Source organism: Myotis daubentonii, chromosome 1, assembly GCF_963259705.1.
Source record: "Myotis daubentonii chromosome 1, mMyoDau2.1, whole genome shotgun sequence".
NCBI lineage: Eukaryota > Metazoa > Chordata > Mammalia > Chiroptera > Vespertilionidae > Myotis > Myotis daubentonii.
In genome coordinates this window covers 342,332-370,080 of record NC_081840.1, presented here as the reverse complement: position 1 = coordinate 370,080, position 27,749 = coordinate 342,332, and the positions used below count along the sequence as shown (strand labels likewise).

The 27,749-nt window shown below is 69.2% G+C and overlaps 1 protein-coding gene across 4 annotated transcripts; it reads left to right on the top strand.

Annotated features, from left to right (window-relative positions):
* The first annotated feature begins 104 nt into the window (after positions 1–104).
* CEP170B (centrosomal protein 170B) lies at positions 105–23,857 on the top strand. Of its 4 annotated transcripts, none has more exons than XM_059684795.1 (19): positions 117–283; positions 4,056–4,186; positions 8,887–8,976; positions 9,695–9,775; positions 10,433–10,489; positions 11,481–11,616; positions 12,573–12,677; positions 12,824–13,300; positions 13,603–14,324; positions 14,552–14,692; positions 15,212–15,302; positions 15,397–17,103; positions 18,471–18,720; positions 20,010–20,169; positions 20,357–20,500; positions 20,624–20,712; positions 21,101–21,194; positions 21,965–22,016; positions 22,115–23,857. In XM_059684795.1, the coding sequence occupies exons 2-19, from the start codon at positions 4,082–4,084 to the stop codon at positions 22,348–22,350; spliced, it is 4,737 nt and encodes a 1,578-aa protein (XP_059540778.1). In that variant the 5' UTR covers positions 117–283; positions 4,056–4,081; the 3' UTR covers positions 22,351–23,857. The 4 variants fall into 4 exon arrangements, with proteins under 4 accessions (XP_059540792.1, XP_059540778.1, XP_059540785.1 ...); XM_059684802.1 differs by having other exon boundaries at positions 118–283; positions 14,552–14,722; positions 18,588–18,720; XM_059684787.1 differs by having other exon boundaries at positions 118–283; positions 14,552–14,722.
* The last annotated feature ends 3,892 nt before the right edge of the window (positions 23,858–27,749 follow it).

Below are 27,749 nucleotides of genomic sequence, written 5' to 3'. Positions count from 1 at the left end.
CTCACCTGGAGCCCGGCCCGGCCCAACCAGAACGCCCGGGGGCGGGGCCAGGGCGGGACGGGCCCGAGGAGGCGTGGTCTGGCCGCGGGGCGGGGCCTGGGCGAGGGCGGGGCGGGGCGGGCGCCCGCAGACGTCAGGGACCCGCCGCGGGAGGCCGAGGCCGCCGCTCAGCCCGGGCTGCGCCGGGGCTCCGCGCGCGTGCGGGCCGCGCCGGGCAGGTCCTAGGTGGCGGCCCCGGGCACCGCGCTCGCCGGCCGGACGGGAGGCCGGGGCCGAGCCGCAGGTAAGACGCGCCGCCTGCGCCCGCGGCGCCCGAGCCTGTGCCGCCCGCACCTGTGCGCCCGGGGGCCACGCGGGCAGGGGTACGGCCGGGGCTGGGGCGGGGGCAGGACCGGCGCCGGGGCCGGGGCCGGGGCAGGGCAGCGATCGGAGTCCCCGCCGGGCCGGACAAAGGCGCGGGTGCGGGCCGCGGGCGCACCTGGCCGGGCCGGTCTCTGCGCTGCGGAGACGGCCCAGGTCTGCGCCAGGCTGGGCGGGGCCGCCGGGCGCGTCTCCGCGGCCTGGGAAGGGGCGCGGGCCCGGCACCAGCTCGCCATGGCCGCCCGGGAGCGCTGATTCAGGAGCAGGCGCCCTCCTCCCTCCCCCTCCGGCCCGCGCTCCCGCCGCCGCCTCCCGGCTGGTCTCTCTGCTCCCGCGTCCCTCCCCGTGCCCTCCTCCTCCTCCCCTCCGTCTCCTGATTTCCCTTCGCCGCCGCCGTCTCTCTGCCGTCCCGGCCTCCGGCCGTCTGCTCCTTCCAGCCGCCCGCCCGGCCCCTCCCGGCCCCTGTCCCTCGCCTTTCCCAGCCCCAGAGCCTGTACCTCCGCCTCCCCCCCCCCCCCCCCCCCCCCGGCGGTGGCTCTCTGGCTGGGGGGCCAGGGGACACGTTTGGGGTGTTTATTATTCCCTCCTAGCAACGCGGCTGCCCAGCCTGGAAGTGGGGGCAGACTGTTGGGGAGCATCCATGGCCCGGGGGCCTGGGCCTTTAGGACGCGCGGGGTGGCAGAGCACCCGGCTCCCCGGCAGCGTGGCTGGGCCGGGGTTGGGCCTCCCTTGGCCACACGCAAAGGCTGTGGCCTCCTCTGGGTGGGGTCTCTGCCTGCTGCCCATCGTGGGCAGGTGGTGGCAGGTGTGGGTCCCCCAGGGGTAGGGGCTGAGGGCTGGAAAGCAATGATGGGCTGGGGGTGCCCCCACGGCCTGAAGGGGTTTCTGAGGAGTTGGGGCTGTGGAGGCCTCCGAGGACTGAAGGGTCCTGGGTGGTGCCCGCCCCTTGGTCTCCAGTGGCAGCCCCCGTGGGCCCTGGGGAAGTGCCGGGGGCCCAGGGCGACAGGGCTCTGACCCACGGAGCTGCCTTCTCCTGGGGCGAAGTGTCCACATCCTCAGATCTGCCTGCCCAGCAGCATGAGGGTATGGGACACTCGGTCCCTTGGCCTTCACAGCTGGGTGGGGCCTGGTGTTGGCCTGGTCAGCTGCCCGCCTGGGAGGTAGCAGAGGCCTCTGGGTGCGGGCCTGCAGGGACAGGGACGGGACTGGACTTCCATGATGGGGGCCTGCAGGGACAGGGACGGGGCTGGACCTCCATGGTGCAGGCCTGCAGGGACAGGGGTCGGGGGCATCCATGGTGCGGGCCTGCAGTGACGGGGGTCGGGGGCATCCATGGTGCAGGCCTACAGGGACGGGGGTCGGGGGCATCCATGGTGCAGGCCTGCAGGGACGGGGGTTGGGGGCATCCATGGTGCAGGCCTGCAGGGACAGGGGTCGGGGGCATCCATGGTGCAGGCCTGCAGGGACGGGGGTCGGGGGCATCCATGGTGCAGGCCTGCAGGGACGGGGGTCGGGGGCATCCATGGTGCAGGCCTGCAGGGACGGGGACAGGGCCTGGGACCTCCACGGTGCCGGCACCAGCAGCTCCCCGGTCACTGACTCAGCTCCTAGCGAGTTTCCGCCTGTTCTGCACACGGGTCAGGCCGTGGACGTGGGACCCCTGTGCCGGGTCCTGCACTCAGGCTGGGCCTCAGGACTCCCCTTTGGCTCCAGGACCAGCCACCCGACTCCCAGAGCTGGAGGCCCAGGTCCTTGCCCTGGCTGTTCCCTCTGCCTGGAATGCCCCCCCCCCCCATGCCATGTACCCACTTCCGCCTGCCCCTGTGTCGCTCAGGTGTCCCCTCCCAGCAGCCTTCCCTGACCCTCCTGTCACTCACAGCTTCTCCTTTTGAAGGAAGCCCCAGGATGCATTTGATGCATCTGGTTTACACGCTTATATGAGTGTGTGTGCAGTGTACATGTGTGTGTAGTGTGCATGTGTGTAGTGTGTGCACACTGTGTTCAGTGTGTGTGCATGTGTGTGCAGTGTGTACACATACAGTGTGTGGTGGGCATGTATGTGTAGTGTGTGCCCTGTGGGTATGCATGTGTGTGTCATGTGTGTCATGCAAGTGTGCAGTGCTGGTACAGGTGTATCATGTGAGTCTGTGAGTATGTGGATGTTTCATGCAAGTGTGCATGTGTGAGTATGTGAATGTGCCATGCAAGTGTGCGTGTGTGAGTGAGTGTGCCATGCAAGTGTGAGTGTGTGAATGTGCCATGCAGGTGTGCATGTGTGAGTGTGTGCAGAGGAGAGTGGCCAGGACACTGTGGGATGTGGGTGGTGCTCCAGGCCACATGCACCTGGGTGTGGCAGGTGTGTCCACACACCTGGAGCCCGTGCCCTGTGCTGGTGCTGGGACAGCTCTGCTCGTGGTGAGCGTGCGCAGTGTCTGCCCGTGGCTGGGTGACATCAGCCCTTGTCATTGCTCAGGTTGCCCCCGCTGTGCCCCTCAAACCACCGTGCAGCCCCCTGTTGTCCGACCACATCAGCCCTCAGGTCCTCCTTCGCTGATGCTCCGGGACCTTGGGCACCAAAGCACCCTTCCCCCCTGGGCACCCTTTCCCCCTGGGCACCCCTTCCCCCTGGGCACCCCTTCCCCCTGGGCACCCCTTCCCCCTGGGCACCCCTTCCCTCCTGGGCACCCCTTCCCCCCTGGGCACCCCTTCCCCCTGGGCACCCCTTCCCCCTGGGCACCCCTTCCCCCTGGGCACCCCTTCCCTCCTGGACACCCCTTCCCTCCTGGGCACCCCTTCCCCCTGGGCACCCCTTCCCCCTGGGCACCCCTTCCCTCCTGGACACCCCTTCCCCCCTGGGCACCCCTTCCCCCTGGGCACCCCTTCCCCCTGGGCACCCTTTCCCCCCTGGGCACCCCTTCCCCCTGGGCACCCTTTCCCCCCTGGGCACCCCTTCCCCCTGGGCACCCCTTCCCCCTGGGCACCCTTTCCCCCCTGGGCACCCCTTCCCCCTGGGCACCCCTTCCCTCCTGGACACCCCTTCCCTCCTGGGCACCCCTTCCCCCTGGGCACCCCTTCCTCCCTGGGCACCCCTTCCCCCTGGGCACCCCTTCCCTCCTGGACACCCCTTCCCTCCTGGGCACCCCTTCCCCCTGGGCACCCCTTCCTCCCTGGGCACCCCTTCCCCCTGGGCACCCCTTCCCTCCTGGGCATTGGAGAGGTTGCCTGATGCCCCAACCACAGCTCCTGGCCTGGCCAGGGGGCGCCTGCAGGGTAGGGTGGTCACAGTGGCCGCTGAGGGGTGTGTGGTCTCCTCTCAGTGGGGGGAGCATTGGTGGGTCAGGGTCCTGCCTCCAGCTGCCCCCCAGCCCCTGTGCCCAGGGCTGGTCCCAGAGTGCCCGCTCAGGGAAGCGGAGCCTCTGGCTGAGAATTTGTGTCCTGGGAGGGTGGGGACCCTGACTGTGGGGAGCGGCCTCTGGTCAGGTCACGGGGACATCTGTGGGTCCACACGCAGGCCGTGCCCAGACTCACCCCTGCTGCACCCACAGGAGAGGGAGGCTATGCTGGGGCCTGGGGTGGGGGAGCCCGGCGTTTCCGGGCGGAGCTTGGGCCTCGGAGGGGCCGGGTCTGTGCTGGGCTTAGGGGTCGGTCGGGCCTGGGCCGCCAGGGAGCCGCTCTGACAGCCCCTCCACCCCCAGGCCGGACGGGCCTCTCGGGCGCCAAGATGAGCGTCACCTCCTGGTTCCTGGTGAGCAGCAGCGGCACCCGCCACCGGCTCCCGCGGGAGCTCATCTTCGTGGGACGCGACGAGTGTGAGCTCATGCTGCAGGTGAGCGGGCGGGGGGGCGGGCGGCGGCGGGGGGGGGGCAGGGGGTGCACAGCGGGGGCTGCACAGCGGGGCCCTGGGCGCAGGCGGGCTCTGGGCCTGGTGGGCATGTGCAGGCCGCACGCTCGGCTGTGGGGTGACCACAGGGCTTTGTTGCCGTGAGACTCAGGCGCCCGGTCCCCCGGGACGGTGTTGGGAAGTGGTCTGTCCAGCTCGTGGGCCGGCGTGGGCCACGGCCGGGGGGAGCCGCGGGGCCAGCTCCGACCCTCAGGCCTGTCCACGCGGCTGGTGCCCCTGGAGGTGCCCTGGGAGAGGGCGGCCTCAGGCAGGAGAGCTGGCAGGGCCACAGCCAGCCGGGCACCGGGACTGGCATCAGGACTCTCTGGCCCGGGTGTGGGAGTCCGAGTCGGCTTCTGGGGCTCACCGCCTGACTCTTCGGGAACAGGACGGGGAGGGGAGGGGCTGGCCCTGGAGGTCCGGCCGGCCGCATGTCCTTTCTCCGCGCCTCCTGTGTGGTGGTGGGGTGCGGGGCCTGGTGCCCCCAGGCCGGCGTCCTCCCGCGTGCTGAGAGGGGCTGGGGGGTCGTGCTCAGGAGGAGTTTGGGGTCCCCTCCTAGTTTCTGGCTGGTCACTGGGGGCCCTGAGCAGGGTGGGAGTGGCAGGGCCTTCTCAGCCCTCAAGCTGGGCCGGGCCCTGGCCTGGGCCTGCCGGGGTGTCTGCGCCTGGCTGTCCATCATGTGGGGAAACTGAGGCTCGGGGGGTCTGCAGGCGTGCAGTGCGTGTGGAGTGCCGCCCGCCTCCGCCCCTGTCCTAGCCTCCCGCAGTCACAGGGGCCCAGGCCGGGGCTGTGGAAACCCGCCATCCTGTCCCTCCACCAGGGCCCCCACCAGCGTGGACAGGGGCAAACCCTGCCCTTCCCGCACCCTTACCCATGCCCGGGGGTCCCTGTCTGCCACTTCCACCCTCCTGAGGGCACCCCTCCCACCAGGCCTGCGCTGGGCCCCAGCCTCTCCCGCACCTGCCCTAAGAAGGTGGCACTAGGGATGGGGTGGATGTGGTGGGGGAGGGGCCTCTGCTCAGAGCGAGGGGCAGGCTGTGTGGAGAGGTGGGGGGCAAGGCCAGGGAGCCGGGCTGGCCTGCAGGCTCATGCCCCGGTCTGGGCAGGAGGGTCATGGCCTGGACTCCGGGCAGCGGGGGAGACACGGCGGCCCAGGTCCGCCTGGTGCCAGAGCTCCGGTGCAGGTGTGTATGCGCACACGGATGCGTATGCGCACATGTGAGTGCACAGGCACGTGCACGCCTGTGCACACACGGATGCGTGTGTGTGTGAACACGTGGTCGCACATGCCTGCACCCCGGGGGGGCCTGTGGCAACGGGGGTTCGTCTGCTGGCATCCTGCCCCGGAGACTGGCCGTGGGCAGCCCGGCGCCCGCACACTCCGCAGGCCGGGCCGTCGCGGGCGGTGCTGGGTGAGCTGGCAGGAGGCGGCGGGCCTGGGCTTGGCGGCTGCCCATCGGCGAGGCCCGGGCGGGGCGGAGGCGGCAGGCGTGAGTGTTGGAAGCACATCGTTGCTCCGTTTAAAGTGAGAACGGACGGCCCTTCCCCAGACGCCGTGTTCTGTGTTTGGAGCGTCAGCCGTTCCTCGAGTCCGTGTTGTGGCTGCTCCCTTCGCTCGGCCTCTCCTCTGGGCCAGGGTGGGGGTGGGGGTGGGGCGGGGGGGGGCCCTCCCTGCTCTGAGGAGCCCTGGTGCCACCCCAGGTCCTGGAGGGGGCTCGGCAGGAGCTGTGCCCGGTGGTGACAAGCCCTGGCCAGGAGTGGACGGGGCAGCCCCGGCTTGGGAGCCAATTGGGGGTGGGCTGTGCCAAGTCCAAGGAGCCCGAAGGTGGCAGGGCATCTTGCTGGAGCGGGACGGTGGGCACAGGGCGGTGGTCCCGGCCAGGGGACCCAGGCCCAGTGGGGGGCATGGGACCTCCGGAGCCCGCAGAGGCCGGGGCGGCTGGCTGGGTGGCGCGGAGTTTGCGAGGCCTTGGGCCTGTGGCTCAGGGGCAGCCCGACCCTCCTCCTGGGAAGGTTCAGCAGCAGAGCGGCCGGCAGGGCCGGGTGGGGGCTGGGAGGACAGGACAGAGGTGGCCGCAGGGGCGGAGGCAGGTGGACAGGGGAGGGGTGCGGCGGAGGACAGTGGAGCGGCTGGGAGGCCAGGGGCCGTCAGGGAGGTGAGGCCGGATCGGGGCTGGCTGGTCGCTGGCACTGCCTGGGGTGGCCAGGATTGGGGGGCCTTCCGTTTGGGGAGTGTTCAGGCTGCAGGGCCAGTCAACAGAGGTGGCCTCTAAGCGCGAGGGACAGGGTGCTCTCACTGCCGCCCCCCTGGTCGCCTGGGGTGGCGGCCCCCGGGCCGGCCCCTCCCACTGAGTCCTGGCCCAGAGCTTGCGCAGCCCAAGACCAGTGCCCCCTCGGTGCCCCTTCTCGGCGAGGCCCCTGCGCGGGCGATCCCGGCCACGAGCAGGCAGGGCCCGGCCCGGCCTCACGGTTTGCTTCCTTGAGACTGCGGGTCCCTCTGGCCCAGTGGGCAGCTGGCCTGTTTCCGAGCCCTGGGCGGTGATGGGGGCGCGGGGGGCACAGGGGGAGGTGAGCCGATCCTCCCGCCGCCAGGCTGGGCTCTTAAGGAGCCGTGGTCCTGACCCGAGGCTGCCCAGAGGGGCAGTGACCGGGCCTGAGGTGGGGCGGCCTGAGAGGTGCTGATTTTTGTGGGTTCCCAGGGAAGCTCCTGCAGTGCCCTGCGGCCGGAGAGCAGGCCCTGCGCGGGCAGCGCAGTGGCCCTGGGCGCCAGGCCGGGGAGGCCCTGGCCAAGGCCGCGGGCAGGGTCACCGGGCCGGCTTCTGGGGGAGGTGAGCTCCCAGCAGGCCTGCGTGGGGCAGAGCGAGGAGCCGTGAGGAGGTGGTGCTGGTGGCCGGTGGCCGGGAGCTGGCTGGCCTTGTGCCAGCTTCACTGAGGCGTTCAGGACAGGGCAGAGGTGAGGCCCGGGGGAGGGCATGGGTCTCAAGGTCAGACCCTCCTTGCCAGGGCCCCCCTGCTTTGGGAGGAGGCAGGCTGCTCCCGGAGTGCCAGCAGGATCCTTTCTGGGGGCTCCCCGGGGGGGCACCTGGGGCAGGGACACCCTGTTCCTCCCTCCCAGGCTGGGGGGGGGTGGGGGCGGGGGGTTCAGGGTGGCCCTGCAGACTGTGCTCTGCCCTCTGTCACCCCTGCGCCGCTGTAGGAGGCTGTGTGGGTCCTGCCCTCACTTCTCTCCCTCCTCACGGCGCCCCCAGACCGCCCACGGTGGTGTCATCATTGTGGGTCGAGCCGCTATCTCGGGGCCTCGGAATCCAAACTGGTTGCAGTGACCTTGGCTGGGGGCGGGGCGGGGCCGGAGCCCAGGCCACCCCCACCCCTACCCTCACCCCCACCCCCAACCCACCTCCCCTGCCCTGGGCTCGGCCTCTGGTGAGGAAGGAGGCCTCACCCTGGGGCTCCCCAGACTGTGGGACATTTCAGGGTGGTGCCCGAGGCTGGGCAGGTGGGGGTATGAGAAGCCTGGGCTCTGGATAGTGGCCCGCAGCCCAGGCGGAGGGTCTGGGCACACGCCTGTGAGCTGAGGCCTGGAGGTGTGGGGACGCAGGGACTCGGGTCCGGGGCCACCTTCCCAGGCGGCGGGGCGCAAGTGCACGGCCCCTCGCTCCTGTGTGTGCTGTGGAGGCCTGGAGTCTTGGGGGCACTGCCTGGAGGCCCCCGGAGTCACATGCTGCGCCCAGGGCTGGCCGTGGTGCTGGCCTCTCCTGGTGCTGGGCCTGGACATGTGGCTCCTCATGGGCCAGGGCCTCCAGCCGTGGGCCTGGGCCTGGGCGGGGGTGGGGGGGGTTGAGGGGGGCAGCTCGTGCTGAGACCCGGCCTCTCGGCTGGTGAGGCGGCCGTGCCAGTGCCTAAGCCGGTGGACGGTGGCCCGACCAGTCCCTGCCTGGTCCCCAAGCCCTGGAGGTGTGTGTGTTGGGGGGGGGGGGGGAAGCGGGGCTGGGCCCTCCAGCTGATGGAGGGAGCTGGCTGCTGTCCTGGGGGGTCCTGGCGGCTGGTGGTGGGGAAGCATTGGCAGTGTCCGGCGGAAGTACCCGTGTGCACGTGTGCGCGGGGGCGGGGCGCCCAGGGTGTGCGAGTCCTGTGCCTGAATGCACAGCCCGCAGGGCCCGAGAGGCGGCACCCACGTCCGGGTGCACGTGTCCGTCACTCGGAGCGGTTGTGAGCCCCGCGGGGCCGGCTGGGTGGGCCGGAAGTGGGGGAGCCCCTCACCCCCCCCCCCCCCCCGCCTCCTTGTGGCTTCTGCCGGATCTGCTGGGACCAGAGGGTTCCCAGCCCTCCCAGGCAGAGCCGGGAGCAGCCACGGGACAGGAGGGCACTGGCCTATGGTGCCATGGAGGCTGGTCACCAAGGGAGGGGCCAGGGTGGCACCAGGGGGTGGGAGGAACCGGCCTGGCATCTTGCAAATCTCTGGCCTGACCTGGGGGCTGGGAGGGCGCACACCCTCCAGGTGCGAGGTGTGGGTGGGACCTCGTGGGCTCTGGTATGAGGCTGGCGTTGGGGGCGTGGTGGGGACGATGGGGGCCCCTGTGGGTGCCTCTGCCTCCTGAGACTGGCCTAGCAGGGAAGGTCACCTGAAAGTCGCCCGTGTCCCCCAGTCCCGCAGTGTGGACAAGCAGCATGCCGTCATCAACTACGACCAGGACCGGGATGAGCACTGGGTGAAGGACCTGGGCAGCTTGAATGGGGTGAGTGTTGGCCCCGCCCCCACCATGGCCCCTCCCTCTGCACTGGCCCCACCCCCTCTGCGCTGGCCCCGCCCCATCATGGTCCCACCCACTCCATGGCCCCGCCCTCTGCACTGGCCCCACCCCTCCCTCTGCGTTGGCCCTGCCCCCTTCGTGGCCCCTCTGCACTGTTCCTGCCTCTCTCCATGGCCCCACGCTCTTAACTGGCCCAGTACCTGCCATGGCCCCTCAGTCTGCACTGGCCCCACCCCACTCCATGGCCCCTCCCTCTGCTGGCCTCACCCCAGCTCTGTCCCTCTCTGTCCCCACCCCCCTCCCGACCACACCTCTCTGCTGGGTGCACCGGCCCCTCCAGGACCTCAGCTCAGGGGAGAGGCGGCCCCCTCGGCAGGCTCGTGTGGGGAGCGGCGTCAGACGGCTGCACGGCCTGACCAGCCTGGCCATGGGGCCGCCCTCGCGTGTGCCTCGCTGCTCCTGAGGGCTCCGTGCGGTCTGGCTGGGGCCCGGGGCCAGCACGAGTCTGTGGACGAGAGAGTCTGTTTCCCAGAGAGAGATGGCCAGGGGTTTGCAGCTGGAGGGGCCTGGCACTTCGACCCCCCACCTTCGGCGGCAGCTGTCCTGCCTGTGGTCTCGCGGCTGGTGCCCGTGTGCCAGAGGGCAGTGCCTGCCCAGAGCCAGAGGGAAGGGGCTCCCCCTCAGCCGGCCTGTCTCCCCGCAGACGTTCGTGAATGAGGTGCGCATCCCAGACCAGAAGTACATCACGCTGAAGCTCAACGATGTCATCCGCTTCGGCTACGATATCCTTTCTGCCGCTCTCTCTCCTCGCCCTTATCCTGGGAGCAGGTGGGGGCCTCAGCGGACACAGCTGGGCTGAGAGGTGGCAGGGATGAACCCCACACCAGCCCCTGCCGCCTGCCCACTGGCCTGCGGTCCCTGGGACCCAGAGCCCGTGTGGCCTGGGGGCTGCAGGCCCGGCGTTCTGTGCCCAGAATACGGTGAGTGGGGCGGTGCTTCCGCCAGGCAGCGGGGGCCGTGCACACGACAGGAACGGTGCTATTGCAGCCCACATTCGGCTGCTGGCCGAGGCCCTGGCACCCCGGACTTGGGTGCTCTGGGATGGCTGTGGGGGTGCCCTCGGGGGCTCCGGCCTGCCATGCCCTGAGGGGAGTGGGGGGTGCACAGTGTGCCCCAAGCCCTCGGGCATGTATGTGTGGGACCTGGAGTGGCCTCTGCCCCCCACCCCCTGCGGTGGGGGCAGCACAGGGTGCAGGCTGTGCCCGCGGTGTGGACTCATGCCCGGTGTACACGTGGGGGTGTGCTGGTCGGTGGCCACACTCGGGGGGAGGGGCAACCTGATGCCAGGCCCTCCCCCCTTAATCGCCTGCCAGGAGCGGCCTCTTATCTCCGGGGCTGAGCTGCTGTCCCCTCCCCCGTTCTCCTTAACTCCCTGCCACATGCCAACATGTACGTGCTGGAGCGCGTGCAGCACCGCGTTCCCGAGGAGGCGCTCAGGGTCAGTGCCAGCGCTCGGCCGGGACCCCACCCCCACCCCCGCCACGGGGCCGCGTGTCCCTGCGTCTCCCCAGCCCGCCGCTCCCCACCGCCCACCCTCCCTGGCCTGGCTGTGGTTTGCCGCCGGCCCGGCCTGCTCTGCAGGGTCACCCAGTCCGGCCAGTGGGAGACTCATCCCCGCCAGGCTGCCTCGGCCACCACGGGGGCGTGGCTGGTGGGTGTAGCTGGGGCCCTAGGGGCCCTGCCTAGCAGCCTGAGCCCTTGCAGGACCCTCATCCGGCCGCCGTGGGCGGCCAGCAGCAGGCAGGAGGGGGGGTGAGGCTGGCAGCCCGGCTTGAGGGTCCTGGGTCTCAGCTCACTTTCCGAATGAGCCTGGGCTCTGCACGGACCCTGGGTGGCCAGCCCAAGGCCACAGGACCATGCGGGGACAGCCAGTGTGAGCCCAGCTCTGATGACTGCAGAGCTCAGCCAGGTGGCCTTGGCATGCACAGACACCTATACCCACACACGCACACACATGTGTACAGGTGCAGACACACACAAGCACACACACCCACACATGCGCACACATGCAAAGACATACTAAAACATGTGTACATTTTCAGACATACTCGTGCACACACATGTACATGAGCAGATGTGTATATGTGAGTGAGCACCCATTCACATAGGCACGTGGGCAGACACACATGCATGCACATGCATACACACACCCAGACATGCATGCACATGCATACATATGCTCTCACCATCTGCTTGGACAGGCCACTGCTCCCCCCCCCCCAGCCCTGAGTGGCTGACCCCGTGGTCTGGGCCTGCCCGCCCCGCTCTGGGCGGGCTGGGTTGGCAGTCTTCCCTCTGGTATGGCTGCCCACCCCCTCCTCCACCTAAGCAAGCTGCTCCCCTGGAAGCTGTGCTCTGAGGGTCCCCCCCCCCGGCTGGGGCGTGGAGCGGGCGGGGCTCAGGCTGCCCCTCGCCCCCTCCTCCCGCAGCACGAGAAGTACACCAGCCAGCTGCAGGTGAGCGTCAGGGGGCCCGCGCCCAAGAGAGGCGAGGCCCTGCCGGAGCACACGCCTTACTGCGAGTCCTCGAACCCCAGGCCGGAGCGGGACCGGAGACCCGGAACAGGTATGACGGACGGCTTTGCAGCGCGGCCGGGAGCGCACACAGGCCTGCCCTCCCCGCGGCCCCCACAGGCTCCCCTTGATTCACCTCACGGGGGGCAGTCCTCTCACGCCCCAGGACTCCCCGCTCCACCTCAGCCTCCTGGGCTCCCACCCCCAGCAGCCATGGCACAACCCGCTCACATATGAGCTCAGGTGCCCATGTACACGCCCTGCAGACACACCCACCTGCGCACCCTGCCCCCTGCAGACACACCCGCCTGTGCTCCCTGCCCCCTGCAGACACACCCACCTGTGCTCCCTGTCTCCTGCAGACACACCCACCTGTGCTCCCTGTCTCCTGCAGACACACCCACCTGTGCTCCCTGCCCCCTGCAGACACACCCACCCAGTGTGCCCACATTCCTGCACCCGTGTACATGCACTCACCTGTGCACGCCCCAGCCCTCCAGCTCTACAGACACCCCCACTGTGTGTGCCCGCATTCCTGCGTCCTGCAGACACAGACCTGTGCACCCCGCACCCCGTGCGGTCGAGTCAGACTGGTGGCACGCAGCTTCCAGGGTCCCCCTTGCGGAGCCTTGGCAAGAGGCAGGCTCTGGATGTGGGCTCCCCGTCGGGCCGGCTCTGGAGGCAGAGGCCCAGGGCAGGGTAAAGGGCTTGCCCGCCCAGGATGGGTGCTGAGGACAGTGGTCCCCTGAGGCCAGCCTGCCCCACAGCATCCACCTGGCGCTCAGGCCCCGCTGGGCTGGAGAGGTACATGGCCGTGGGCCCATGGCCATGAGCTGTCACCCTCAACGTGGAAAGACTTGGGGCTGTTGGCAGCTGGCTGGGTCCTGGGCAGCTGCAGGCTGAGCTGGGAGGCGATGCCAGGCTTCCCTCCCACCCCAGTCTCCCAGCTTGGGGTCTGCCCTGTCTGGTTGTGGCCACCGTGACCCAGAGTCCACGCTCTCTCTGCAGAAGCAGCGGCCTACCGCACACCCCTGTACGGGCAGCCCTCCTGGTGGGGGGAGGACGATGCGGGCGCCCCCCCGGAGGACAGGCCGCCGGAGGGGCCGTACGCAGGTAGGTCCCCGGCCGGACAGGGCCCTGCGAGCCCCGGACTCCCGAGGGCGGCCTGGCCTGGAGCTGCCAGTCCAGGGGAGGTGGTGGGTGACGGTGCCGCCCTCGGTCCCACCTGAGGAGGTGCCCCCCCCCCCCCCACTCCCCAGAGCGGCCCAAGGAGCTGGCTCAGCAGGATGGGGACCTGGCTGGCACGCCGCCCGGCCTCCGGGCCCCCGCCGAGCCCCAGGGCTACTCCTTCCGCCGGGAGCCCAGCTACTTCGAGATCCCCACGAAGGAGGCCTCGCAGCCGCCGCCCCGGCCCCCCGAGGTGCCCGCGCACGAGGCGCCCACCAAGGACGTGGAGCCGGGCGGGGCGCCCGTGGTGCAGAGCCACGCCTCCTTCACCATCGAGTTTGACGACTGCAACCCAGGCAAGGTGAAGATCAAGGACCACGTCACCAAGTTCTCCCTGCGCCAGCGGCGGCCGCCCGGCAAGGCCGCGCCCGGCGAGGTGGTCTCCGCGGAGACCAAGGTGGCCGACTGGCTGGTGCAGAACGACCCCAGCCTGCTGCGCCAGGCGGGCCCCGGCGACGACCGCCACAGCGCCAAGAGCGACCTGCCCGTCCACACCCGCACCCTGAAGGGTGAGTGCCCGCCGCGGCCCGCGGCCCCGCCCAGTGCAGGGCCCACTCAGCTCCGTCAGGGTCAATCTCTCTTTTTCTAAGATATATTTATTGATTTCCGAGAGGAAGGGAGAGGGAGAGAGAGAAGCATCCGTGATGAGGTAGAACCATGGCTCGGCTGCCTCCTGCACGCCCCTCGGGGGTGACCAGCGTGTCCCTAGTGCTCGCCTTGGCCCCGTGCGCTGGGTCCCGTGTGGAGCGGGGCGCTGTGGCTGGCTGTGTGGGCCCCCCTGGGCCTCATGAGTTGGACTCCCCGCCCCCAGGCCACAAACACGAGGACGGCACGCAGAGCGACTCGGAGGACCCGGTGGCCAAGGCGGCGGCGGCCGGGGTCCCCGTGGAGAACGGGGAGCAGGCGCGGCTGCAGAGGCAGATCAAGCGGGACCCCCAGGAGCTGCTGCACAACCAGCAGGCCTTCGTCATCGAGTTTTTCGACGAAGACACGCCCCGCAAGAAGCGCTCCCAGTCCTTCACGCACGCCCCGCCCGGGGACGCCAAGCCCGACAGGCGCCGAGGCCCCGGGCCGGCCGACAGGGACCGCGCGGGCGCCCCGGCCCCGGCCCCGCCCCGGGGAGCGGGCGGCAGCTCGGGGCCGCAGCGGGCCAGCTCGCTCAAGCGCGAGAAGACGGAGGAGCGGCTGAGCGGCCCCCCGGCCCCCGCCCGGGCCGCCGCCCGCCCCTTCGGCTCCGTGGGGCGCCGCTCCCGCCTGGCCCAGGACTTCATGGCCCAGTGTCTGCGGGAGGGCTCTCCGGCCGCCCGGCCCGGCCCCGGCCCCGAGAAGGCGCCCGCGGCACTGCCCACCCCTCTGACGCCCCGCGGGGCCAGTCCCGTGGCCCCCTCGCCCCCGCCGCCCCCCGCCGACCCCCAGCTCACCAAGGCGCGCAGGCAGGAGGAGGACGACAGCCTCAGCGACGCGGGCACCTACACCATCGAGACGGAGGCGCAGGACCAGGAGGTGGAGGAGGCCCGCAAGATGATCGACCAGGTGACGCGCGGCTGGGGTCCCGGGCCCGGCCGGCCAATCAGGGCTCCTGTCCCCGGGCGGGCGGGGCGTGTTCGGGGGCGGGGCGTGCCTGAGCGGAGGTGGGCGGGGCGTGCCTGGGCGGAGGGGGGCGGGGCGTGTCTGGGAAGAGGTGGGCGGGGCGTGCCTGAGGGGGTGGGGCGGTCCGGGTGCCCTGACCTTAGCCGCCGTCCCTCCGGTCCCTCCCGCAGGTGTTCGGGGTACTGGAGACCCCTGACCTCTCCAGGGCGTCCTCGGCCATCTTCCGCCCAGTCATCCGTGGGGATGGAGAGGAAGGCAGCGAGGGGATGGCCCAGCGGGTGTCCCTGCTGCAGGAGCTCACCTCCCGGCCGGTGAGCGTGGCCCCCCAGGGGGAGCTCCAGGTACGCAGGCCACGAGCAGGTCACGCGCAGGCAGCGCCAGGGTCCACGCGGGGCCATCGGGTCCTGCATGCGCTCACTCAGGCTCTGCTTCTGCCCGGAGCTGGACTCCAGGCCCCAGATGAGGCTGGGCCCCACATGTTCCCGAGGAGCGGGCCCCCTGGCAGGTGGCTGGGCCAGGAGGAGGGCTCGGCGGCGCTGAGGCCCTGAGTCCAGTTGGGCACATGGGTGTGCGCCGCCCGCGGGCAGGGCTGGGCTGAGCCTTGGCTGCTGGTCTCAGCCGCTGTGCTGGGCCCAGGTGCAGGTGGCATGTTGGGGTCCCACAGCCCAGGGGAGGGTGTCTGGCTGTTGGTGCGGGGGGACTCGTGGCGGACATGGCGATGGTGTTCTGAGCCAGGTGTTGGGATGGCTGCCTCGGGCACCCCTCGTGCCCCGGCCCCTCTCCGTGGGGCTCCCACGTCCTGTAGACACACCCCTGCCTTCTCCCTGCAGGACCCCCCAGTGCCAGGCTCCCCTGGAGGTCCAAAGTGGGCGTCCCGCTGGGCCAGCCTGGCTGACAGCTACTCGGACCCGGGTCTGGCGGGTAAGTGGCTCCAGGGCTGTTCCAGGGGCAGGGGGGCGAGCTCGTGCCGCCCTGCAGCCGGCGGCCCTTCTGACCACTGCCCTTGTCTTCGCAGAGGACGGCCCGGGGCGCAGGGCTGGGGAGCTCGAGGCGGCCGTGCCCGTGCGCCAGCGGCGGCTGCTCCCCCAGCTCCCCAGCGACAGGGCGGGCAGCCCCGCTGGCCCTGAGGCCGCCAGGAAGAGCGGGCCTGGGCCCCCGGAGCCGGGCAGCGAGCCGGCCGGCCGCCTGTTGGGCCAGGAGGACGTGGAGCCCGACAGCCTCAGTGATGCCAGCGGGTCGGACGGGGGGCGGGGCCCTGAGCCAGGCGGGGGCCCCCAGGAGGAGAGACGCAGGAGCCCCCAGGAGGGGCTGGTGTGGATGAGGGGCCGGTGCTCACCTAGGACCTCCGGGGAGCCGGCCCCCAGCGCTTTCTTCATCGGGGACCAGAACGGGGAGGCGGCCCTTCCCCGGAAAACGTCTGCGGCTCCGGGGGAGGCCGAGGGCCCGGGACGGGCGCCCCAGCCCAGCGCCCCCGCGAGGGACGGTGTGTACGTCAGCGCCAGCGGCAGGATGGCCCTCAGGCTGCAGATGGGCCGGTCGCCCGAGCCCGAGGGCCCCGCCCCGGGCAGGGAGGCCACAGCCTTCATCCGGCAGGAGAGCTTCACCAAGGAGCCGGCCAGCGGCCCCCCGGCGCCCGGCCAGCTCCCCAACATCTCCAGCCACCCCCTCCTGCAGGACCTGGCCGCGGTGCGGGCCTCACGCCTGGACGCCCACTCCCAGGACACCCGGCTGATCCTGAAGGAGACCGAGACGGCCCTGGCCGCCCTGGAGGCCCGGCTGCTCTCCAAGTCTGCGGGCGAGGGCGAGGGCGAGGGGGGCAGCGCCCCGGGGCCGCCGGAGGACTCCCTGTCCGGCGACTCCGACGTGGACACGGCCAGCACGGTCAGCCTGCTCAGCGGCAAGAACGGGCCCAGCCCCACGAGCCCCCAGCTGCTGGGGCTGCAGAGGGAGAAGCCGCCGGCCCCGCCGGCCGCGCAGGACCTGGGGGGCGTCCCCCCGAGCAGCGCCCGGGAGTGGCTCTCGGAGAAGCCTCGTCGCCTGGTGGGCCCGACGGACGCGGGCCGTGGGGAGCCCGGGCGGCGCCTGGCCGTGCGGCGGGGCCAGGGGTCCCTGGACTGGCCTGAGGAGGAGCGCGGCCCTAGCCTGGCCCGGGACGGCTCGGACACGGCCACCTCCGACCACGAGGCGCCCTCGCTGAGCAGGGCCGGGCGGCCAGGGTCTCGCCGGAAGCCCGCCGCCCCGCCGCCGTCGCCGGCCGCCCGGGAGGAGCAGGGCCGCGTGTCGGCCAGCGCCCAGAAGGTGCAGCAGGCGCTGACCCGCTCCAACAGCCTGTCCACCCCGCGGCCCACTCGCGCCTCCCGGCTGAGGCGGGCCCGGCTGGGGGACGCCTCGGACACGGAGGCCGCGGACGGCGAGCGGGGGTCCCCGGCCAGCCACGAGCCGGCGGGGCGCCCGGCCGCCGAACAGGCCAAGAAGCTCTCGCGCCTGGACATCCTGGCCATGCCCCGCAAGCGGGCGGGCTCCTTCACGGGGCCCAGCGAGTCCGAGGCGGCGCCCGCCCGCGCCGGCTTCTCCGGCCGCAGCGCAGAGCTGTCCTGCACGGGCCGCAAGCCCACCCGGGCCGAGGCCCAGACGGCCGCCCGGAAGGCCGCCAACGCCGCCCCGGCCGCCCGCCAGCCCTTCAGCAGGGCCCGCCCGGGCAGTGCCCGCTACTCCTCACCCAGTGAGTGCCCTGGGGGCGGGTGGGCGGAGGGGGGCAGCTTCCTGGGGCAGCCCAGGCCCCACGGAGCCCTGATCCGTGGGCGGGCGTGTCACCGAGGACTCGCGGGCAGGTGCCCAGCCCCCAGGTGTCCCACTGGCCTGGTGTGAGGGCGGGAGACCCCGGCCATGGCCAGGTGTCCTGGATGGAGGGCCCCTCCATCTCCTGGGGGGGACCTGGGTGCGTCCCCCTGTTCCCGGGAGCTGGGACCTCAGCTGGGACCCTGGTGGCGTGTGAGGCCCTTGTGCAGGCTGGGCTGTCCATGTGGGCTGGGGCCCGGGGAGGGTACACTGCCCGCCGCTGTGGGGGTGCGGCGCCCCTGGGTGCCCCGTGAGCCTGGGCCCTGTGGTCAAGGGACGGCTGTGTCCCTCTCCCCACCCTACCCGAGTCACCTGCAGCCACGTGTGCAGCAAGGAGGGGCCGGGCCGCTGTGGCCACCGGAGCTGGCCTCCTGCGCAGGGGGGCTGGACATTCATGCCTACCCAGCTGGCTTACCCACGGGGGGCTGACCCGCAGCTCCGAGTGAATTGGTTTAAGGTGTAGACACTGCTGCTGCTGCTGCTGCTGCTGCCACCTGGACACCCCCTGTCCTATCTGGGCACCCCTCCCCCACCCGGACACCCCCTGCCCTATCTGGACACCCCTCCCCCACCCGGACACCCCCTACCCTATCTGGACACCCCCTACCCTATTTGGACACCCCTTCCCCACCTGGACACCCCTCCCCAACCTGGACACCCCTCCCCCACCTGGACACCCCTCGCCCTCCCTACGCTGGCTCAGCCTGAGAGCTAGTTCCAAGCAGTGCTGAGCCGTGGGGTGCATGGGAGGAAGGGGTGGCTTGCTGCGAATGCTGCCCGCGCCCCCTTTTATTTATTGTGCATGGCGTGGCCCCCCTGGAGCTCAGAGCGGCTGCACAGGGTCAGGTGAAGGGTCAGGCAGGTGCAGGGAGGTCTCGAGGGGTGAGGTCAGGCTCTGCCCACAGGCCAGGCCGTGCTCCGCCACCCAGGGCTGGGCCAGCCCACTGGGGAGGTTTACCCACCTGGTGTGTGGGCACCATTTCCCTGCCACCAGGACAGCTCCCACCTGACGCACAGCCTGGCCCGTGGAGACGCCAGGCTGCCCGGCCCTGCATGTGCCTGGGCTGGTGGTGGCCTCACGGACCCGGGCGCTTAGCTGCTGCCGGCACTTTGGCTGAGTGCCAGGGTGCAGGGTGCCAGCTGCAGGGGTGCGGGGTGCGGCACCAGGCCTGCTGGGGGAGCCTGGGCTGCCACGGGAGCTGAGCGCTGCCCCGTTCTGTTCTTGCTTCTGGAACCAATTCACTCGCCCAGGCGCGCGTCGCCGGCAGCAGGGCTCCGACTGCACGTCCACCTCCGAGGAGGAGTACGGCTCCCGCCACGGCTCCCGCCACGGCTCCCCCAAACACACGCGCTCCCGTGCCTCAACAGCCACGCAGACCCCTCGGGCCGGCTCCGCCCGGGCCCGGCCCCGGGCCCCTGGCCTCCGGGACACCGACGATGAGGAGGAGCCGGACCCCTACGGGTTCATCGTGCAGACGGCGGAGATCGCGGAGATCGCCAGGTGGGCGCCCTGGGCCGGGGGGCCTCCCTTGGGGCCAAGAGCACCCCAAGGGCAGGGCTGGGGCTGGGCTTTCTTCCCAAATGGGCTTCACAAATGCTCTTTGGATGGATGGGAGGAGGGAGGAGGGAGGAGGGAGGAGGCATGGATGGTCAGGTGGATGGGTGGAAGGGTGGACGAAGGATGGATGGGTAGGTTATTGGGTGGATGGATGGATGGGTAGTTGGATGGATGAGTGATTGGATGGGAGGATGGATAAGGGTGAGGGATAGATCAGGTGAGTAGATGGGTGGATGAAGGATGGATGAGTGGATGGATGGATGGATGGATGGGTGATGAATGGGTGATTGGATGGGAGGATGGATAAGAGTGAGGGATAGATGGTCAGGTGGATGGATGGATGGGTGGATGGAAGGGTGGATGGAGGGATGGATGGGTGGATGGAAGGGTGGATGAGTGGATGGATGGATGGGTGGGTGGGTGAGGGTTGGATGTCAGATAGAGAGATGGGTGGGTGGATGCCGATGCTCCTGGGAGGGGGGGATCTGGTGGGAGGCGGGCCGCCGAGAAGGTCTGTGTTAAAGATGTGCTCCCGTGTGCAGTCATTTAGCAGAAGGCCCACCTCCAGGCCAGGGGTGCAGAGAGGTGTGTTGGGGGGAGCGGTCGTTCTCAGCAGTGATCGGGCCGTGCAGGGCCTGTGGAGGGCAGGAGGGGTCCTGGCTGGGTGGTCTGGGAGCCTCGGAGCCGGGTGTCACTGTGGAGGGAGACGGGCCGGCTGGTGCTGGGGCTCAGCTCCCTGGGCCGCCGTACGCGGTGGGGAGGTCCCTGGCTTCTGTGTGTTTTCCTGCCTTTTCCTCTGCCCCATTCTGACCCTCATCTGAGACCCCGCCCCCTCTCCTGCCTCAGTTTCCCTCCCTGCAGAGCAGGGCTTGTGTGGCCTCCGTGTTCTGTGGCAGCCCTGGTGTTTAGCCCGTCACCGGAGGAGGAGGAGGGTGGGAGGGTGCCTGCCTGGGAGCCCGTGGGTGTCTCTGCCCAAACTCCCTGCCCCCGCCCCCCCACGCCCACCTCCTCCCGGATGTCCGGGACTTGTGCCTCCCAGGGGAGCCCTTGCCAGTGGCCGGTTGGGCGAAGTTTGGGAGGCTGCATGCCCCGCTTAGCGGCTGCCCTGGGAGGCATTCATCCTTGGGAGGGTGTGGCCCGGGAGGGAGCATCAAGTCCTCCTGCCCCCCCCCCCCCCCCCCCCCGGCAGGCTGGGAAGGCCCCACAGACCTGCCCCTTTCCCGCCACCTCAGACTGAGCCAGACGCTGGTGAAGGACGTGGCCATCCTCGCCCGGGAGATCCACGACGTGGCGGGGGACGGTGACACGCTGGGCCCTCCGGGACCCACCCGCAGCGCCTCCCTCGGCAACATGCCCAGCACCCCCGCCTCGACCATCTCTGCCCGCGAGGAGGTGAGCCGGCCGGCCGAGGGCCGAGGGCCGAGGGAGCTGTGGGCCCTCACGGAGGCCACCTGGGAGCACGAGGTCCAGGACCTGCCTCCATGGGGGGCGGGGGGCGTCCGGGGTCCCTGAGCCCCAGGCTTGGGGTTGTAGCAGGGGGGGTGCTGCTCTCTCCGCTGACCTGCCCCCGGCCCCCCAGCTGGTGCAGCGCATCCCAGAGGCCAGCCTCAACTTCCAGAAGGTGCCGCCCGGCTCCCTGCACTCCCGGGACTTGGACCAGAACATGAACGACCGCCGTGAGGACACCCTGGCCAACAAGACGCGGCCTCGGAACCGCGAGGAGGCAGGCAGCCCTCCCCGACCTGGCCGCGCCCAGGGGGTCCCTCAGGGCGGGGACGGGTCGGGGGGCGGGGGAGGAGCAGGGCTTTCTGGGGGCCGGCGCTGTGCTGACGCCTGGTCCCCGCAGGTGATCTTCGATAACCTCATGCTGAACCCCGTGTCCCAGCTGTCCCAGGCCATCCGCGAGAACACGGAGCACCTCGCCGAGAAGATGAAGTGAGTCCCCGGTGCTCCGATGGCGGCGGGAGCCCTGCCGGGAGGGGGGGCCGGGGGGCCCAGCGGGACACCCTCAGACCCACAGGCACATGTGCACGGTGGGGCTGACGTCCTCCGAGGGCACACGGGCGCCCACGCCCGCCCACGCACACGCCCGCCCACGCACACGCACACGCCCGCCCACGCCCGCCGCTCCTGGACACCGACCCTGAGCCTGGGGCACCCCCTCCCCCGCCCTGACCCAGGCCAGGCAGAGACGGACGCTGGTACCCGCAGCCCAGGGCCTGCTCTGGGCCTCAGTTTCCCCTGGGGCACAGGACGGGGGTCAGGGCAGGTGCTCAGGCCCAGGTCACCATCCTGTCTGTCCCCCCGCCCCCCGGCTGGGCAGGATCCTCTTCCAGAACTCGGGGCGCGCGTGGGAGGACCTGGAGGCCCGGATCAACGCCGAGAACGAGGTGCCCATCCTGAAGACGTCCAACAAGGTGAGCTGGGCGGCCGTGCGGGCACAGGCAGGCCCCCCATCCCCCAGGCAGGCCCCCCGTCCCCCAGCCCCCCAGCCCACAGGCAGGCCCCCCCCATCCCCCGACCCCCAGTCCACAGGCAGGCCCCGCCCCTGTCCCCTGTCCCCCAGCCCCCCAGCCCCCAGCCCACAGGCAGGCCCCCCCCAGCCCCCATCCCCCAGCCCACAGGCAGGGCCCGACCCCTGCCCCCCAGCCCCCAGCCCACAGGCAGGCCCCCCCATCCCCCGACCCCCAGTCCACAGGCAGGCCCCGCCCCCGTCCCCCATCCCCCAGCCCCCCAGCCCCCAGCCCACAGGCAGGCCCCCCCCAGCCCCCAGCCCCCAGCCCACAGGCAGGGCCCGCCCCCCGCCCCCCAACCCACAGGCAGGGCCCGCCCCCCGCCCCCCAGCCCACAGGCAGGGCCCGCCCCCCGCCCCCCAGCCCACAGGCAGGCCCCGCCCCCATCCCCCAGCCCACAGGCAGGCCCCGCCCCCATCCCCCAACCCACAGGCAGGCCCCGCCCCCATCTCCCCCCCCACCCACACGCAGGCCCCGCCCCCATCCCCCAGCCCACAGGCAGGGCCCGACCCCTGCCCCCCAGCCCACAGGCAGGGCCCGCCCCCCGCCCCCCAACCCACAGGCAGGGCCCGTCCCCCATCCACAGCCCTGGCTGCAGAGAGGCCTGGGTGCTGGCCCAGGGTGGGACCCTCGGTGGTCAGGCCCCGCCCATCAGCCTCCTCCCCCTCTTGCAGGAGATCAGCTCCATCCTGAAGGAGCTGAGGCGCGTGCAGAAGCAGCTGGAAGGTGGGTGTGGCCAGCTGGGGTGGAGGCGAGGACCTGGGCGGAGACGCAGGGTGGGTGTGGGGGGGGTGGACCCTCCCCTGACGCTGCCCCCCCTGCAGTCATCAATGCCATCGTGGACCCCAGCGGGAACCTGGACCTGCTCGCGGCAAACAGGGGCTCCGCCGGCTCCGGCCCCCTCGGGAAGGGCCGGCCGCCCGCCCAGAGCCCGGCCTCGCCGCCCTCGGCCCTGACCCTGAGGGGCTTCCCGCAGCGGGCCCCCTGCGGGTCCCCCGGCCTCCCGGACCCTGCCTTCCTCCCCGACTTCCTCCCGGACTCAGAGCGGTTCCTGATCTAGTGGCCGGGCCGCGGCCCGTGTGCCCGTGTCCCTGCCCCCCCCCCCCCCGCCCCGCCTCTGCCCCTCCCGGCTGTGGCCGGCTCGCCGTGAAGACCCCCACACGTGCCATAACCCCACGGGCGGTGCCGCACAGGCCCCCTCCGCCCCCAGCCAGCACCTGCCCCACCCGCCGGCCTCCTGGCCCAGCTCCTGCTGCGGCCGCTGCCAAGGGCCGGCGTCCGGGTCCTCCCGTGCCCTCTGCATCGTTGTTCTTTTTGTCTTTAGTTTTGGAGGAAAGTAGTTTGTTCCATTCCAGCAGCCTCCCCGCCTGGAGGGCCCGCCGGCCTTGTGGGCTGGAGCGCGAGCTTGCCTGGCGTGTCCCCGGGCGCTGGCCGGGTGGGGCAGGGGAGGGGGCATCCGTGGGTCGTTCAGTGCCAAACAGGGAGCGGAGGGGCTGGATGCCCCGGGACGCGAGGGTGCAGGCCAGGCAGGTGCCGCGCCAGCCGCCCAGGGCCCATCGGCCGGGCAGGGGCCCCAGCACGTCCCGCCTTCGGTGCCAACACAGCTGCAGACCCAAGCGTGCGGCCTCTGAGGGAGGCTGCTGGGCGGGCGGCCGCCTGGCAGGTGCACGCACACGCCCACCCCTGCTCCCCCCCAGCCCGGGCACATCTGCGTGTGCGGGGCCTGCCCCAGCGGTGGTGCCGGCCCCTGCTCTTGGTTCGCGGGCCTCTGGGCCAGGTGGAGGCGACTGCCGGCCAAAGTGGCTGCAGCCGGGCTCCCAGGAGCCCGCCCCGTCCCGGACGCCGGGCATTAACGGGGCATCTACACTCGGCGCGGGCCCCACAGGCCCCGTCCTAGGGGCAGGGACAGGCCCGGGAGCAGGTTCGTTTTCTCAGGATTCTGTTGGTGGGAACATGCCAGGCGGCCCCTCCTGGGGGCCTGTGTTTCTGGAGCCTCTAAGCCAAAGAGCTTGTTTGGGGGGCGGGGTGCCCCCTCGACCAGAGTGGTGTGGGTGCGCCGGGCAGCCCCTGGCGCCTGCATGCGAGTCGATTGCCGGGGGACCATCTGGGGGGCGGGCACTGCAGCTGGACAGAGGCCACAGGGGTCGTGGCTGTTTACACTGGGCGCCCGGGCGTGGCCTGCGCCCCCCCCCCATGTTTACGTGTGTGAGTGGCAGTGGGGTCCCTGCCTGGCGCCCCCCCAGAGCCTGCGGAGCCCCTCAGAGGAGGTGCTAGTGCTGGCCCCACCCGCCTGCCCCACGCCCCGCCCGCAGCCGCCGGACACGCGGTGGCCACGGCTCCCCGGCCGCACGGCCCTCCCCGCCCACCCTCCCGGTCGCCGCACACTTTTTTATTCACAGACGCGTGTCCCCTCCAGCCCATACCCGGGGTCAGTAACTTATTTGTCCGGCTTCGCGGGGGCTCCTCCGGGTTTGTCCTCAGGTGGTCTGTGGGTGTCTTTCAGAAAATGGTTATTTTATATGATTTGTCATGGAATTTGTTCTAATAAATCATTCTATCACGTGGCAGCCTCCGGCGGCGGCGCCGTGGCCTTGTTTCTCGGTGGCGGCGTGTGGCTGGGCAGGGAGTGCGTGGCCCACGGTCTCCCTTCCTGGGATGGAAACTCCCATTTGATCCCCAAGCCCAGGGGACACTGCAATGCAGGGGCATCGCCACCAGGGGGCAGCCGAGGCCAGAAGGCAGAGTGGAAATTTCCAGAGATTTGCTCCTCCAAGAGAAAAGCTGTTTGATTCCAACGGGTCCAGAGGGCAACGCCCAGAGCAGTTCTCCAAAGCCAGCTGTGCTGGGGGCCCCCTGTGCTGCCCCCCACCCGGTGCCTGCAGCCTGCGCCTTCACACCCACGGCCACCACCATCCCACCTCCAGCTGCCGGGGGACCCTGAGGCCAGAGGGACAGGTCGGTCCCTGGCTGGTGGCTCTGTTGGTTGAGCATCGTCCCATGCACCGAAAGGTTGCGGGTTTGACTCAGATCAGGGCACATGCCTAGGTGGCCGGTTCGGTCTGGTTGGGGCGTGTTCGATGTTTCTCTCCCTCTCTCTCTAAAAATCTAAAAAACATCCTTGGGTGAGGATTTAAAAAAAAATTTTAAGTAAAAAAATAGATTTAAAAAAAAGAGGGACAAGTTGGGCTGGAGCCAGTGTCCAGCAGGCGGGGAACCCCCGAGGCCAGTCACTTGGCCAGAAGCGCGGGAGGCACTTGCACCTCAGCAGTTCCCACGCCCTCTGTTCCCCTCACCAGCTCTGTTCCCCACGTCCCTGTTCCCCTCACCAGCTCTGTTCCCCACATCCCTGTTCCCCTCACCAGCTCTGTTCCCCACGCCTCTGTTCCCCTCACCAGCTCTGTTCCCCACGTCCCTGTTCCCCTCGCCAGTCTCGGCAGCTGGGCCCGCTGACCCCCAGTGGAGACCTCCAGGAGACCAGCTGCTCCCTGCTGGGCCTTATCTCCTGGCCCCGTGGCGGCCCCACAGGCACTCAGCTCCTCAGAAGACACCTCTCAGAAGTGAAAAGGAAAGATGTTACTATTCTTAGATCCAATAAATAATTTGTACGTGAAGCATATGACAGCTCTACAAGCCAGAAGCAGAGAGATGACCCAATAAAACACGGGCAAGGGCTCGAGCGAGCAGCCGGGGGATACCCGCGAGGTCAGCCCCTGCTCAGAGCCATGCAGTTACCCCACGCGGCCAGCAGGACGGCTCCCACCGGGCGCTCGCCCAGGCCGAGTGAGCAGCGTGCGCTAGCACTGCCCAAGTGCCTGCCCCGACCCAGGAGAACTGCGTGCACACGGCCCCGGGAAGGCACCTGGGAGGGCTCCCGGCAGCCCTGTTCACACAGCCCCCCCCCCCCCCCACGTACCCCCCCGGCCGCCAAGAAAATGCATGTCCCCGCGCCTTTCACTTGATATCGCATCTAAGCTGGCCAGTGTTTCAGCGCTTAACACGTAACATTCCATCTTCTTCCGGCTTCCATTGTTCACGTGGAGAAGTCAAGTACGCATGTTGCCTCTTTGAGACGTGTCTTTCTGTGTGGATTTTTCTGTTATTGGATTTCCGTGGTTTAATTGACTAGAGTTTGCATACAAATATCTGCTGTTACCTGGGTTGAAATCCGCAGCCCTTCAGGGGCTGGTGGCTCGGTGGCTCTCGCCGGTGGTGGGAAAGCCCGCTCGTGCCTTTTTCCGATATTGCCCTGCTCTGCTCCCCGCCTTCCCTCCCAGGGACTCGGCCTGCACTGTGCCCTGCATGTCTTCTGTGCTCTCCCCTCTGTTTCCATTCAGAGTGGCTCCAGGTGGATAGGGACCCCTGTTCCTGCAGGAGAAAATGCAGATTATCTCCAGAGAAAGGCCTTGGCCCAGGACCCTCAGCAAGCCCCCGGTAAAGTCGGCCAGCAGTGAACCCACGACCAGAAGTCATAGCCCACACCAGCACAGCATCACAAGTGAAAATGGAATAGGAAATGGGGCTTAAAAAAAGGGAAAGGAAGTAAAACATAGCTGCTTAGAGTTGGAAAAGCATCACATTGAAAACAATAATGAGTGGAAATAAAGCTTTTTTAAGAAACCTCAATAGGAGCGTTAGCACATGAGACAGAGCAAAGCCAAGGATTGGTCAGCGGCAGGAAAGATCGGCGGAAATGACCCCGAGTGCACAGCCCAGGAACCTGGAGACAAAATGGGAAGCAGAGGTTAGTGGGCACAGAGGATCCTGTGACAAAACATAACATACGTGTGCGTTGAGTTCCCGAGGAGGGGGGTGGGGAGAAGAAACGCTCAGAGTTGGGAAAGACGTGCAATGGGCTGAGTTATGTCACCCCTCCGCCCCAAAAGATGCTGAAGACCAGTTCCTGAGGCTGTGAGCTTTATTGGGGAACTAGAGGCCCAGCGCACGAAATTCGTGCATGGTGGGGCATCCCTCAGCCCGGCCTGCACCCTCTCCAATCAGGGACCCCTCAGGGGATGTCTGATTGCCAGTGTAGGCCCGCAGGGATCGGGCCTAAACCGGCAGACAACCCTCTCGCAATCCAGAACCACTGGCTCCTAACTGCTCTCCTGCCTGGCTGACCCCCAACTGCCCCCCTGCCGGCTTGGTCACTCCCTAACTGTCCGGAAGGAAGTCGGATGTCGGGAAGATGTCCAGTCACCTGGTCTAATTAGCATATTACTTTTTTTTTTTAAGAGAGAGAGAAGGGAGAGAGAGAGAGAGCACGCGCACGCGCATATTACTCTTTTATTAGTGTAGATAAGATAGATGAGGTCCTTACAGGTGATCCAGTTAAGACCAGGTCATCAGGTCTGACCCTAACCCACCGTGACTGGTGTCCTTACAGGACGGGGGCATTTGGACACCGAGACAGAGGTTGCACAGAGGGAACATGATGGGTGGACACAGGGAGAATGCCATCTGCAAGCCAGGGATGCCCGAGGGCACCAGAAATGAGGAGGGAGGCTGGGAGCAGATCCCCCCTACGGCCTGCAGCGGGAACCAGCCCTGCTGGCACCCGGACTTGGGTCTTCTGGCCTCCGGAACTGGGACGATTTCTGTGTTTAAGTCGCCCAGGCTGTGTGGCTCTGTGACCACAGCCCTAGCAAACTAGTATATGTACCCATGGTACAGGACGCTTCAGGGACAATAAAAAATCCAAACAGGACTTTTATATTTTTAAAATATATATTTTTACTGATTTCTGAGAGGAAGGGAGAGGGAGAGAGAGATAGAAACATCAAGGATGACAGAGAATCATTGATAGGCTGCCTCCTGCACACCCTCTACTGGGGGTTGAGCCCACAACCCGGGCATGTGCCCTGACAGGGAATCCAACCGTGACCTCCTGGTTCATAGGTCGATGCTCAGCCACTGAGCCACACCGGCTGGTCCAAACAGGATTTGTAAAAGGAAACAACACTTCGTTTCATCGTTGTCACGATGAAGGACCCTAGAGACCAAGAGAACATCCACAGAGGGAGGAGAGAGTCCCCGCTAAGCGAGGACATGGATTTCCCGACAATCACGGAGCCTGAGGACCGGGTTCCAGAGGAAAACCGCCAATCGGGAGCTCCGTCTATAGAAAACGCCCCTCAGCCATGGAGGAAAGCTAGAGGCGTTTCCACGCTCCCGAGAACAGCACGGATCCCCACGCAAGGCACCTCCGTGGGCAACCAGGACTTCTATATCCGGCTGAAGTATGTCCAGTCGGTGCTAAAGGAGGCATTGCAGGAAGGAGGCCCGTGGTCGCACAGGGAGGGTCTCAAAGAAACAAACAAAACAAGGAAAGTGAGTAGACAAATTGGCAAAAGTGGGTCGTTCTAAACCTACCCTGACCGATGAAGAATTATAAGGTGTATAACTCACGGGGCTTAAAATAATCCTATCTAATAAAAGAGAAACATGGTAATTAGCATACGA

Bases quoted from the DNA above. Each gene is read 5' to 3' on its own strand.
- CEP170B (XM_059684787.1), top strand. From the start codon at position 4,082: ATGAGCGTCACCTCCTGGTTCCTGGTGAGCAGCAGCGGCACCCGCCAC. The intron at 14,723-15,211 runs GTACGCAGGCCA...TTCTCCCTGCAG, and splicing joins CCCCCCAGGGGGAGCTCCAG to GACCCCCCAGTGCCAGGCTC. The intron at 17,104-18,470 runs GTGAGTGCCCTG...TCACTCGCCCAG, and splicing joins TGCCCGCTACTCCTCACCCA to GCGCGCGTCGCCGGCAGCAG.